The sequence below is a fragment of the Salmo salar genome, chromosome ssa16 (assembly GCF_905237065.1).
Source record: "Salmo salar chromosome ssa16, Ssal_v3.1, whole genome shotgun sequence".
Lineage (NCBI taxonomy): Eukaryota > Metazoa > Chordata > Actinopteri > Salmoniformes > Salmonidae > Salmo > Salmo salar.
The window spans coordinates 66,957,042-66,971,096 of NC_059457.1; the positions used below are offsets into that span (position 1 = coordinate 66,957,042).

Genomic DNA, 14,055 nt, shown 5'->3' on the forward strand with positions numbered 1-14,055 from the left:
CCATTGTTTTACTTTAATTTGTAACTGTTTTTCTTTCCCTTGTAACTTAAAGAAAATCACAGGAACTTGAGAACTTCTGGATAAAAGAAACCGTTCAAAGGTTTCCGTCTGTCACAAGAGACAAAATACGCCATGAACCACAGTGTACATGAACTAAGATGATAACGCCCTCTCTCTCTCTCTTCCTCTCTCTTTCGCTCTCTCTCTCTCTCGCTCTCTCCCTCTCTCTCTTGCTCTCTTCCTCTCTCTCGCCCTCTCTCTCTTTCCCTCTCTCGCTCTCTCTCTCTCCCTCTCTCTCTCTTTCCCTCTCTCTCTCTTTCTCTCTCTCTCTCTCTCTCTCCCTCCTCCAGTCCTGGACTAGGTGGCAGCCCGGTCATGTCAGACATCTCTCTGATCCGTCTGTCCCCCCACGCGGCCGGGACAGGGGAGTCTCCCTTCAGCCCCGCTCACCCGTACTTCAACCCTCACATGGAGCACTACCTCCGCTCCATTCACAGCAGCCCAACCCTGTCCATGATCTCTGCAGCCCGCGGACTCAGCCCTGCAGACTGTGAGTTCAACTGCATGTCTAGATTGTGCACATCCAAGGTCATTCACTGCAATGAGCATCACCTTACAATGTGGATCCCAACAGAAGGAATTGTTTCATTGATCTATTACTGAAAGCTTGGTGGAGAATTGAAGGATTCTAACTTCAGAGGATTTGTTTGAGTGGGCATACAGATTAGGTTAGACATGTAGAGCCGGTGCTACATCGTTGCATGAATTAGTCTTACATGCTACATATTGCTTTTTGTGAAGCTCTGACCTCCCTCTTCTCACCACGTGTTCAATATACCAAGGGGGTTATTGGAAAGCCATGGAAATTGATCAAACTAAACAGTCCCTATGGAACTCCCCCCAACTTTCCCCCTTTTTACCTCAGAGCGATGTGATGACAACTCTTTTTCAGAGCTGAATTAAAATAACGGGTGGAGGCGAGGAGCCAGAATAGGAAATAAATCACCTTTTACAGTCTGTCAACAGTAATGTGGTCTTGCTTTTAAAGTTAAATAAGCAGTGTAGGGTTGGAGATCTCGCAGTGATAAAGCCATGGGAAAGAGGGAGAAAATGAAGGTGGCTATTTTCGGTTGAGGGAACGCAAATAGGTGGTTCGGAGAGAGAGAGGAGAGACGGCCTTGGATTTCATTGAGAGACGGCAGACGTTTAGTTTGACGTTTGATGTTCCCACGTGACCCTTTTGAAAAACAACTGTTATATCTTCTAGGACTTGTAATAGGACTACCTTGTTTCAGGATGGATTTTGTTCTGAATTCCAAGTTTTCTATTAAAACTGATTTAATATGGAATACTATTAATGGAAATGAAATGGTTTCAGGACATTCTCTTCTTTGTCGTTGGCCAACACATAGAACAGAGGTATAAACAGGCAGAGGTTCTGCTGCTCTTTTCTTAATGTCGTTTCTGCGCTACATCACATTAGCATGACATTAGCATTGACAGGCCTCAGGATTCCTTTGGGCCCAGTCCGCTGTGTTCTATTCGTCATTCACATTCTCTTTCTATGGACTTTCTGTTCATTTGATTGAAAAAGAAAGAACAGTTGTACGGCAGGGACGGCTCAGCTCTGCTCTGGCCTTCATCGGACTGCTTCAAAAGACATGTTCCTCATTGTGCTGATCCAAAGTGACTCCCTCCATTTAAGTGGTTATGTGATCCAGGAGAGAGAGAGAAGGAGAAAATAAAGGTCTGGTTCTGCTATATGAAGTCAGTACAAGCACACGTCTGTTCTCTTTTAGCGCAGCACGGCCTAATTGTGTCTGAAAGATCACTTCCAGTGGGAGAGGTGACACATTAGGGGGAGAGAGCGAGGGGAGCAAGAGAGAGAGGGGAGAGAGAGAGAGAGAGGGAGAACGAGAGCTCCTCTGGAGCCTGACCCAAACCATAAACAGAGCAGATATTTCCTCCTAAATTCCTGGAGAAACAGATGGACTTTGGAAGCCTCTGGGACAGAGTGCTGCTATTCAACAGCAGCTATAGGCCATATCCCACTCTTATTGCCCCTGACACTTTTAAAAGGGCTTTACTGGGTGTAGTTGTTAACAGACTAACACCGTAGGATTCAGGGTGCTCCTTCAGGGTGTGTGTGTGTGTGTGTGTGTGTGCGTGCATGTTATCAAAGAGAGAAACCCCAACACTACTTTGTTTCTCTCTCTCTGTCTCTCTCTCTCAATCTGTCTGTCTGTCTCCTTAATCTGCAGGACTACTGACACGCCTCACTGCACATCACAAACCTCACTGCCCAGCCAGCCTGGCCCTCCCATGCCCTCCCATTCCTCTGGTCCTGCATCAATGACTGCATCCCAAATGGCACTATATTCTCTATATAGAGCCCTGGTCAAAAGTAGTGCACTATGTAGGGAATAGAGTGCCATTTGGGATGCAGATAATGTCTCCCTAGGACAATGCCATCATGTCGCCAGTCCTAACCCTAACCCTTTTCAAACGGCTCCGGCAGCATGTGGTGAGACCAAGTAGACCAACCGGGGCTGGAATCTGGAATGTCTTTCTCCCCCCCTCACTCATTCTCTCTCTCTCTCTCCCCATCTCATTCATCCCTCATTCCCCCTAAACCTTCCTTCCTCTCCCTGTAATGTTCTTGTCTTCCCTCGCTCATTCTCCTCCTTCCTCTCCCCCATGCAGTGGCACATGAACACTTGAAAGAGCGGGGTCTGTTTGGGTTGCCCCCTCCCCCTACTGGAGCCAGCCCTGCTGAGTACTACCACTTGATGACCAGCCATCGTAACCCCTACGGAGAGCTGCTGATGCAGGGGGGTGGGGCGGCAGCTGCACACCTGCCAAACTACATCACCCCCATGGAAGGTGAGTTAGACTGGGACCACATAGAGGCCCACCCCACTTTACCGTAAATCTGTTGTAGCCACACAACAGGTTGATACTGTCTGTGTGGGAAGGGGTGGAATGCATGGGAACACAGTCCCAAAAGGGGAAACATTTTTACGAGTATTTTTGAGCTAAATTCCTGGTGATTTACAGTGGTGAGTTCTCAGACTCCACCAGTTCCCAGACTTCCACCCTTGGACGTGTGTGGGTATGAATTGTAACATTCATTTTAGGGGAAAGATTTTATTTGTGTCCCCTGCCCCTTCCTCTGTTGGCATCAGTGTGTACTCTAGGACTATAACACGGTGGCATTTCTTTTGGAAAGTATGTAACTTTTAAAAGCAACATTGAGATTGCAACAACCTCACCGTAGGAGAATGATGAAACCCCAGATCAATGGACCTGTAGACAGCAGAACATTAAAAAAAAGGCTTTTTATACATTTTTCATTTCAAACAACTTCAAAGGGCGGGCCAGAAGCCCTCAGGTACTGTAACCACAGTATAGGTTCAGTAAGTATTTTCCCTCTCTCAAGTCTGTGCCAGGACATTCCATAAACAACAGACCTGATTGTACCGAGATGACATTTACTGGAGGAGGTTGCTCATTCAGAGGGGAGGAGGGGACAGGGGGAGGAGGGGTGAGACAGAGGGCGCCTGGGCCAGAAGTCTGTTTAATGTAATGAACGCCTACTTTCATCCTCAACTACCTCTGTCACCTTAAAAGGGTAGTGGTGTCTAGGGAGAGACGCATTATTATACACAGGGATAGTGTTACCGTGCAATAGCGTTACCCATTAGGCTATAGTGTGGTGTGAGGGAACACGACATCAAAAGCACCCTATACTGAAGCTTGGGTATCAAACGAGTTGACTGTGTTCATGACTGTGTTCATCATAACAGATGGGTTCAGATTAGGACACCCACTGATATTCACTTGCCTTTTACTGTATTGCTGCGTGACATTTATAGGAATCCCGACAGACGTTAAGGCAATGGGAGATACAGGCGGCCCTTATCCGTCACCGTACGAGGCTCGCGGCTACCGGTGTTCCTACAGTAGCTGCTACCACTACTGCTTCCTCTGCCGATAAAACACACAACTCACCCAACAGGTGTCGCCTCAAGCAGCTCACACTTCGCTCCAAACACTCAGAGAAAGAGAGATCGGGCCCCTCTGCCCCAGGTGAAGGGTCGGGTTTGATTTGACACACAGACAGTGAGTTTTGCTACCCGTCCTGTACAAGTTCAATTATTGCTCTGACGCTAGTCGGTCTACCTGGGTGTACATTGAGAGTGTAAACGTTGTCCTCCAGTTTCTGAGTTGTACAGCATCCAGCAGGCCCGGGTTCTGAATGAGCTGTTGTGTTGCATTGTGTCTGGGCCAAGCTTCTGCTTGCTCAGGCCAGCCAGGGGCAGGCAGCCAAAGGCCTCAGCCTGCTGTGCGTATAAAAACTGTCATAACAACTCCCAAACAGTGAAATACACTGTGCAGGCCTCTCTGTAGCCCAGCTCCCAAGACAAAGGCGGTGTACTGTATGATGCAGTTGGCTTGTTAGTAGTGTTATATCTATGCTACACAGAGAAACAATGGACCTTAACTACCAGGAGAAAAAAGTTGAAGCAAGACCACAGCCACTTTGGCTCATACAGCTTCTCCACCACTGAAATCATAGTCCCCCTCATAGTGAAGTTAAACCCAGCACAGATAGATACATCCCTCTGTTTCTCATAGTGAAGTTAAACCCAGCACAGATAGATACATCCCTCTGTTTCTCATAGTGAAGTTAAACCCAGCACAGATAGATACATCCCTCTGTTTCTCATAGTGAAGTTAAACCCAGCACAGATAGATACATCCCTCTGTTTCTCATAGTGAAGTTAAACCCAGCACAGATAGATACATCCCTCTGTTTCTCATAGTGAAGTTAAACCCAGCACAGATAGATACATCCCTCTGTTTCTCATAGTGAAGTTAAACCCAGCACAGATAGATACATCCCTCTGTTTCTCATAGTGAAGTTAAACCCAGCACAGATAGATACATCCCTCTGTTTCTCATAGTGAAGTTAAACCCAGCACAGATAGATACATCCCTCTGTTTCTCATAGTGAAGTTAAACCCAGCACAGATAGATACATCCCTCTGTTTCTCATAGTGAAGTTAAACCCAGCACAGATAGATACATCCCTCTGTTTCTCATAGTGAAGTTAAACCCAGCACAGATAGATACATCCCTCTGTTTCTCATAGTGAAGTTAAACCCAGCACAGATAGATACATCCCTCTGTTTCTCATAGTGAAGTTAAACCCAGCACAGATAGATACATCCCTCTGTTTCTCATAGTGAAGTTAAACCCAGCACAGATAGATACATCCCTCTGTTTCTCATAGTGAAGTTAAACCCAGCACAGATAGATACATCCCTCTGTTTCTCATAGTGAAGTTAAACCCAGCACAGATAGATACATCCCTCTGTTTCTATTAGTGAAGTTAAACCCAGCACAGATAGATACATCCCTCTGTTTCTCATAGTGAAGTTAAAGCAGATAGATACATCCCTCTGTTTCTCATAGTGAAGTTAAAGCAGATAGATACATCCCTCTGTTTCTCATAGTGAAGTTAAAGCAGATAGATACATCCCCCTGTTTCTCATAGTGAAGTTAAAGCAGATAGATACATCCCCCTGTTTCTCATAGTGAAGTTAAAGCAGATAGATACATCCCTCTGTTTCTCATAGTGAAGTTAAAGCAGATAGATACATCCCCCTGTTTCTCATAGTGAAGTTAAACCCAGCACAGATAGATACATCCCCCTGTTTCTCATAGTGAAGTTAAACCCAGCACAGATAGATATATCCCTCTGTTTCTCATAGTGAAGTTAAACCCAGCACAGATAGATACATCCCTCTGTTTCTATTAGTGAAGTTAAACCAGATAGATACATCCCTCTGTTTCTCATAGTGAAGTTAAAGCAGATAGATACATCCCTCTGTCTCTCATAGTGAAGTTAAAGCAGATAGATACATCCCTGTTTCTCATAGTGAAGTTAACCAGATAGATACATCCCCCTGTCTCTCATAGTGAAGTTAAACCCAGCACAGATAGATATATCCCTCTGTCTCTCATAGTGAAGTTAAACCAGATAGATACATCCCCCTGTCTCTCATAGTGAAGTTAAACCCAGCACAGATAGATACATCCCCCTGTCTCTCATAGTGAAGTTAAACCCAGCACAGATAGATACATCCCCCTGTCTCTCATAGTGAAGTTAAACCCAGCAGATAGATACATCCCCCTGTCTCTCATAGTGAAGTTAAACCCAGCAGATAGATACAGTACATCCCTCTGTTTCTCATAGTGAAGTTAAACCCAGCAGATAGATACATCCCTCTGTTTCTCATAGTGAAGTTAAACCCAGCAGATAGATACATCCCTCTGTCTCTCATAGTGAAGTTAAACCAGATAGATACATCCCTCTGTCTCTCATAGTGAAGTTAAACCAGATAGATACATCCCTCTGTCTCTCATAGTGAACTCAGCCCAGGAAGCCTGGCCAGAGCAGGCTGTGAATGTGATAGCCAGCCTTACCTAGTGACATGGCCACTCAGGACTCAAGGCCAGCCCAGCCTCCGGAGGAGGAGGAGGGGTCCACTCCACACACACAGCCTAGCAGTTGGTCGTCCACACACACAGCCTAGCAGTCGGTCGGTCGCTGCCTGGTGCCTAGCTTGCTGACATAAATCACCGGGGAAAAAGGAGGCGAGGCGCTGCGAGAGGAGGGGGGACGAGGAGAGGTGAGGTGAGCGCCAGCCCCGGCTTTCCATTACCTCATTTATCAGGGGAAGTGGCACATTAATAAACACATCTCCCCTGAGGTGAGCCGCTAACACAGATAAATAAGGCTGCCATTTCTGAATGGCTTGTCCCAGTCACTGAAACTATAGAGCCAGTAATGCAATGTAAATACTAAGGGCTAAATTCACCTCAGCTTTTCTTTTAGGATGAACCTGAGTTAGTAACTAGTTAACTACCGGTAAATTACAACACGTATTCTCCAATGCGAACCCCCTCCCCCGATCGTGTGCTCAATGTCTTTAACAGCTCATGTAAGAAATGTATTTATATTAAGTCTCACAGCAGAAATATCCCGAGAGACAGTGGTGGAGTCCCTTTCAGGGCTGGGGTCAATTTGAATTTAAAAGTGATTTTAGTTAAAAAAATACTTTTTAAATAAATAGCATCTACTCATCAGTTTATTGAGAAGTCATTGAAAATAGATGCTAATTTAAATTATTGTTGTTATTTAAGTTGAATGCCTTCAATTCGAATTGACCCCAGCCCTGGTCAATATCTCCCAGGACATTTCGAAAAGTCCCAAAGCACTAAAACTGAGCACCACGTGTGTTACTTATGGGACTGTATTGGAGAGAAAATTTTGAAATGACAGTTAGCCAATAGCTTCTGCTAAGAATAATAGCTCAGGAAGCAAGAATGTTATTCTCTGTGCTGGTAGCCTGAGTTTAATCAGCCGATGCACTGTTTGTGTAGAGCTGCTGGTGCAGTGCCTGGTGTTGGCACCACATGTTATTGAGCCATTATGGACATCCGGTTGCAGTGCCTTTGGTTATTACCCCACAGGTCCTAATGGCACTGTTGCTCTGGACTGGCTCCACTAACACCACTGCTAATGTCTAGCACCTGCTGAGCCCTGAACAACTGGCTGACTGGCTCCCCTGCTGACATCACTGGCCCCCTAGAGCAACAGACTCCAGAAACACACCGGTTACATATCATAGGAAATTAGAGGATAACCAGCTTTATGAATTTCATCTGTGATTTGGTGTTTTAAATTTTTTTTTGACAAAATGCCATTACCCATACAGATTAAGGCTTTTATTCTTAAAATATGTTTAAACAGCTGGTTACAGTAACTGCTGTACCTGGCTGGTAGTAGATTATACATAGTGGCACTTTTTCATTAAGTAATTATTGGATAGTTATTACGTAATTATCATCCTACATCTTTCAAAGTAAGACCAGGTAGCTTAGGGACTTTCAAAAATAAACTGTGACAAAATGTACATTATAAACCATGGACATAAGAGCGATCAAAAACACTTTGCATACATTTCAGTTGAAATCAATTCTCTAAATTGGCCTCATTTACCAAAGTGAAGTACAGAATGTTTTCGATCGCAGTGAGATTTTTATCTGTTTAATTAAAGTACATTATTTAGGCTTAGATTTATTATCCTTTACACTGAATCTTAACGAGGTCACCATGGCCTATGGATGCATCCCAAATAGCACCCTATTCCCTGCATAAGGCTCTGGTCAAAAGTGGTGCACTATGTAGGAAATAGGTTGCCATTTAGGATGCATCAATTTTGAAAGACAACAGAGCTAAGATCTTTTCAAACGGAATAGAAGCCGTTTGTTTTGCGCATTTTGTTTTATTTTAATTTTAGATCGTGTACATTGAAAATGTGTGTCACTAGGGCACATTAAAGAAAGTTGTTTGAGGATTGTTGTTTTAGTTTTTTTTAGTTTCCCGTATCCATCCTCTGCTTTACTTCCTTCCCCTGCTATAATTCTAGCACCAGATAAGAGATGAGTTTATTTTACTGCAACAATATCTTCTGCCAGGCTCGGTTTCCATCACCTCAGACAAATTGTTTACTGTATTAGCTGGGAATCAATCTTGAGCACTTATTGATAGTGCTGCTCTATTTCCAGGGGGTTTGGGTGTCGGAGGGAGGCTGCGTTAGCATCCATCACCCAGTCCCAGGCTGGGCTAGATGCTAGGCTGCGCTGGAGCTTTCCTCTAGGTCTGTCTCTCTCGCTCCAGAAATAGCACAGAGTTGGGCAGGGTATGATGGGATGGGGAAATTACAAAATGATAGTGAGAAAGAAAGATTGACTCGATATAATTATTTTTGCCTGTATGAAATAAATACAAATATTTGAAAACATTCTTAATATCTCACAGTGGTAAAGTGGGTGCCCTCGCTTAAGGAGAGAGAGAGAGAGACACACTCGGCTTTTGACTTGGCTTGGAGTGAGTGATAGTGGAGCTAGGAGTAAGGACAGAAAGCAGGTTAAATGCATGGCATAAAAACTTAAACTGATAGCCATTATAGATCATGCATGGTGTGGGATATAAATATATATGTGTGTATGTATATATGTGCAGTACCAGTCAGAAGTTTGTACACACCTACTCATTCAAGGTTTTTTTTTTTTTTTTTCTATTTTCTACGTTGTGGAATTATAGTGAAGACATCAAAACTATGAAATAACACATAAGAAATCATGTAGTAACCAAAAAAGTGTTAAACAAATCAAAATATATATTTTTTGAGATTCTTCAAAGTAGCCACCCTTGGCCTTGATGACAGTTTGCACACTTGGCATTCTCTCAACCAGCTTCATGAGGTAGTCACCTGGAATGTGTTTCAATTAACAGGTGTGCCTTGTTAAAAGTTAATTTGTGGAATTTCTTTCCTTCTTAATGCGTTTAAGCCAATCAGTTGTGTTGTGACAAGGTATACAGAAGATAGCCCTATTTGGTAAAAGACCAAGTCCATATTATGGCAAGAACAGCTCAAATAAGCAAAGAGAAATGACAGTCCATCATAACTTTAAGACATGAAGGTCAGTCAATATGGTACATTTCAATAACTTTGAAAGTTTCTTCAAGTCCAGTCGCAAAAACCATCAAGCGCTATGATGAAACTGGCTCTCATGAGAACCGCCACAGGAAAGGAAGACCCAGAGTTACCTCTGCTACAGACGATACGTTCATTAGAGTTACCAGCCTCATAAATTGCAGCCCAAATAAATGCTTCACAGAGTTCAAGTAACAAACACATCTCAACATCAACTGTTCAGAGGAAACTGCGTGAATCAGGCCTTCATGGTCGAATTGCTGCAAAGAAACCACTACTAAAGGACACCAATAAGAAGAAGAGACTTGCTTGAGCCAAGAAACATGAGCAATGGACATAAACCGGTGGAAATCTGTCCTTTGGTCTGATGATTCCAAATGGGAGATTTTTGGTTCTAACCGCTGTGTCTTTGTGAGATGCAGAGTAGGTGAACGGATGAGCTCCACATGTGTGGTTCCCACCGTGAAGCGTGGGGGTGCTTTGCTGGTGACACTGTTGTGATTTATTTAGAATTCAAGGCACACTTAAGCAGCATGGCTACCACAGCATTCTGCAGCGATACGCCATCCCATCTGGTTTGTGCTTAGTGGGATGATCATTTGTTTTTCAACAGGACAATGACCCAACACACTTCCAGGCTGTGTAAGGGCTATTTGACCAAGAAGGAGAGTGATGGAGTGCTGCATCAGATGACCTGGCCTCCACAATCATCCGACCTTACCCAATTGAGATGGTTTGGGATGAATTTGACCGTAGAGTGAAGGAAAAGCAGCCAGCAGGTGCTCAGCATATGTGGAAACTCCGTCAAGACTGTTGGAAAAGCATTCCAGGTGAAGCTGGTTGAGATAATGCCAAGAGTGTGCAAAGCTGTCATCAAGGCAAAAGGTGACTACTCTGAAGAATCTAAAATGTATTTTGATTTGTTTAACACTTTTTTTGGTTACTACCTGATTCCATATGTGTTATTTCATAGTTTTGATGTCTTCACTATCATTCTACAATGTAGAAAATAGTAAAAAAATAAAGAAAAACCCTTGAATAAGTTGATGTGTCCAAACTTTAGCCTAGTGGTTAGAGCATTGAGCCAGTAACCGAAAGGTTGCTAGATCAAATCCCTGAGCTGACAAGGTAAAAATCTGTCGTTCTGCTGCTGAGCAAGGCAGTTAACCCACTGTTCCTAGGCTGTCATTATAAATAAGAATTTGTTCTTAACTGACTTGCCTACTTAAATAAAGGTAATAAAGGTTAAATAAAAAATAGTAATACTGTATGTAATGCATGTGTTACAGGTCCCAGTTTTGGGACTCGTGCAGCAAATAATAGTTCCTGTAACACAGGATAAATGATGAAATAGGAGAACATGGCTTCTCTTTCAAAGGTTCTCTCAATTATCTTACTCAACATTCTCTCAAGTGCAAATCGTATTTTTCTGTCTTTTCATTGTATTTACATTTTTTGTTTTGTTTTCTTTAAAGTGTATTTAATCATTTGTCTCATAAATCCCTGACATATTATTTTATAAACATGTAAAAAATACATCAATTCACACAACAAAAATATTCAATTCCAATACAATTCACATCCTAAAATTCCTTACATTTATACCCCAAACACATTTACTCTTAACTGTAATTCACCTGTTTAGGTTATAATTATGTAGTTGACTGTTGCCCATTATAGCCCCATAGGAGACTCTAAAACATGAAAGCCTTTAAAGACTGGTATTATCAGGAATCAAGGTAAGACCCAGATGCAGACATAACGAATTGACAATGGCTTAATATTCCAACAGGGGCAGGCAATAGACAGGTCAAGGCAGGCAGAGGTCAGTAAACCAGAGGTGGGGGAATGGTACAGGTCGGCAGGCAGGCTCAGGCTCAGGAAGAGTGGTTAGGCAGGCGGGCTCAGAGTCAAGACAGGCAAGGGTCAAAACCAGGAGGGCGAGAAAAAGAGACTGGGAAAAGCAGGAGATGAGAACAAAAACGCTGGTTGACTTGATAAACAAGACGAACTGGCAACGAACAAACAGAGAACACAGGTATAAATACACAGGGGATAATGGGGAAGATAGGCGACACCTGGAGGGGGTTGGACAGGTGAAACAGATCAGGGTGTGACAGGCATAACTCATTAGAAGTCACTTTATACCCATGCTCAAAACACATTCACCCAGTGTAAGAAGGGCTAATAGAAAGACAAGAATATTGCAACTGACATTGATGCACATTTTTTTTTAATTACTGAACAAGCTAGCATAGCGCTAACCGAAGCTAGCAACCAACTGACAGGAGCTAGCAAACAGCTAACTGGAGCTAGCTCTAAGCTAGCGACTTTTCTAACATTTACAGTACAACAAAGTTATTAAACATCACAGTTACAACATTAAATTCTCTAAATCCTTAGGATAATGTCATGAGTGTTTTTTTCAACAACAAAAAAATTTTCAGGAGTTAACAATTCGTTTTTTTCTAAATCAAAGGAATTCACCGCCATCATTTCACTTTACACATGACATGCGGTTTCTATCTAGTACACAGTTACACAATTACTATGTTGTTCAATACCATTACATTCACTTCAACAAGTAAGTTACAAAACTATATTGTGGTACTTAATGTATTTTTGGACTTTACTGACCTGTAACACAGGATAAATGATGGAACAGGAGAACGTAGTTTCTCTTTCAATGGTTCTCTCAATTATGAGAACACACAAGTGCAAGATCGCATATAAACCATTGCGAAGTAAACACATCTCACTGCCCCCTACTGGCCAACAGTAGTATCAATGCATCGCAATGGTGAAACCTTGGAGGACTGACAATTCAGTAAAAGCATTCTTCCCCAATACAAAGAAACAATACATAAACACAAATGTGACCAACTACGCCAATAAGTCTCCGCATACTTGAATCAGATGCAATTATGCCAGGAGGAGAAGCTGAGAGGAGAAGTTCAGAGGTTGTCAGACTAACGGTCTGTATGTGTCTGTGTTTTTCTTTTCCACAGTGTCACGGTTCCCCAGTCCCAGAATGACCCCCAGGCTGAACAGAAAGCGAGCCCTGTCCATCTCGCCTCTCTCGGACGCCAGCATCGACCTGCAGACCATGATCCGTACCTCGCCCAACTCTCTGGTGGCCTACATCAACAAGTCACGCTCCAGCTCTGCAGCCAGCAGCTCCTACGGACACCTCTCTGTTGGAGGCATCAGGTACCCTAGCCAGTAACTAGTCAATATGTAGTAACGAATGATTGTTAAACTATTGATTTCAGATGCTTGGATAGGGTTAACTGATATACTGGTAACATGAATATAGACTCCATTTAAGTCAAATAAAGTAATACATGCCTCTGGAGTGGCGCAGTGGTCTAAGGCACTGCATTGCAGTGCTAGAGGCGTCACTACAGACCTGGGTTCGATCTCAGGCTGTGTCGCGACCGGGAGACCCATAAGGCCTAGCCCATAGGCCTATATATTTTGATCAAGTTTGTATCACAACTAAAGTGGCCAAAAGACGTCATAAAATGAAGCACATGAATCCGCTTTACAAGGGGTGTGGAGCCTAACTGGCATAGTTTCAAGTTTGGGGAAGATCATTTTCACCATAAAAATGCACCTTTCTGATAAGAAGCATTACATGCATAATCACATTTGTGGTCACTTTTGGGAATGGTGTTTTCCTGCTAATGGAACATTCACGCGTATAGCCTACTGCAGTGTGCACATTGCTGCACTTATAAAGTGCCTTTTTTAAGCTAAACGTTTTCAGTTTTTTTATGCTAGTGTCCAAGACTATGGAATATATATTTCTTGCACAGAATAGAATATGTCAACTTTTGTACTATGGGGGATAGTAGATTGACATAGGCTAGTGCTTTTGCTGTTCATTATTACTCGTTAGGCTGACGAAAAGTAAATGTGGACAGTTCTTCCAATATCTTCAATATGTGCCTCGGAATTGGATAAGGACGTGCGCAGTTATGTCCCCGATGTGTCTGTCTTCACTTGTAGCCTGTGAGAAAGACCTGATCACTTGACAGAGAGCCATGTGAGTGAGAGGTGCTACAGCACGCAGCCGGGAGAAGGGAATTATAATTATTATATTCAGCCCAACGGCACAACGGCCACTTTGGGCGCAAAAACGAATGGATTTGTTAGGGGGCATTACGGCCACACTAAGAGTATGCAGCCGGGAAATTTAAGGCATTATCAAGTTCTTGTCAAATTGTGAATGAGAGACTGATGACGTGTGTATATCCTGCGTAAAAAAACAAAGCAGAGCTCATGCCTTTCACGCAACTTTTTTCAAATCATCAATATCATGCTATATTGTAATTACTTTGCCACCACGGCCTATTTATTGCCTTACCTCTCTTATCCTACCTCATTTGCACATGCTGTATATAGATTTTTGTACTGTATTATTGATTGTATGTTTGCTTATTCCATGTGTAACTCTGTGTTGTTGTATGTGTTGAACTGC

General features: G+C 43.0%; 1 protein-coding gene across 3 annotated transcripts in view; it reads left to right on the forward strand.

Annotated features, from left to right (window-relative positions):
* The window catches only part of LOC106574262 (zinc finger protein GLI2), an 82,455-nt gene that overhangs the window by 47,957 nt on the left and 20,443 nt on the right, over positions 1-14,055 (forward strand). For all 3 annotated transcript variants that reach the window (XM_014150041.2, XM_014150042.2, XM_014150043.2), the window contains 3 exons: positions 351-550; positions 2,704-2,883; positions 12,581-12,782. In XM_014150041.2, coding sequence (XP_014005516.2) covers positions 351-550; positions 2,704-2,883; positions 12,581-12,782 — 582 coding nt within the window. The remainder of the gene's footprint in view (positions 1-350; positions 551-2,703; positions 2,884-12,580; positions 12,783-14,055) is intronic.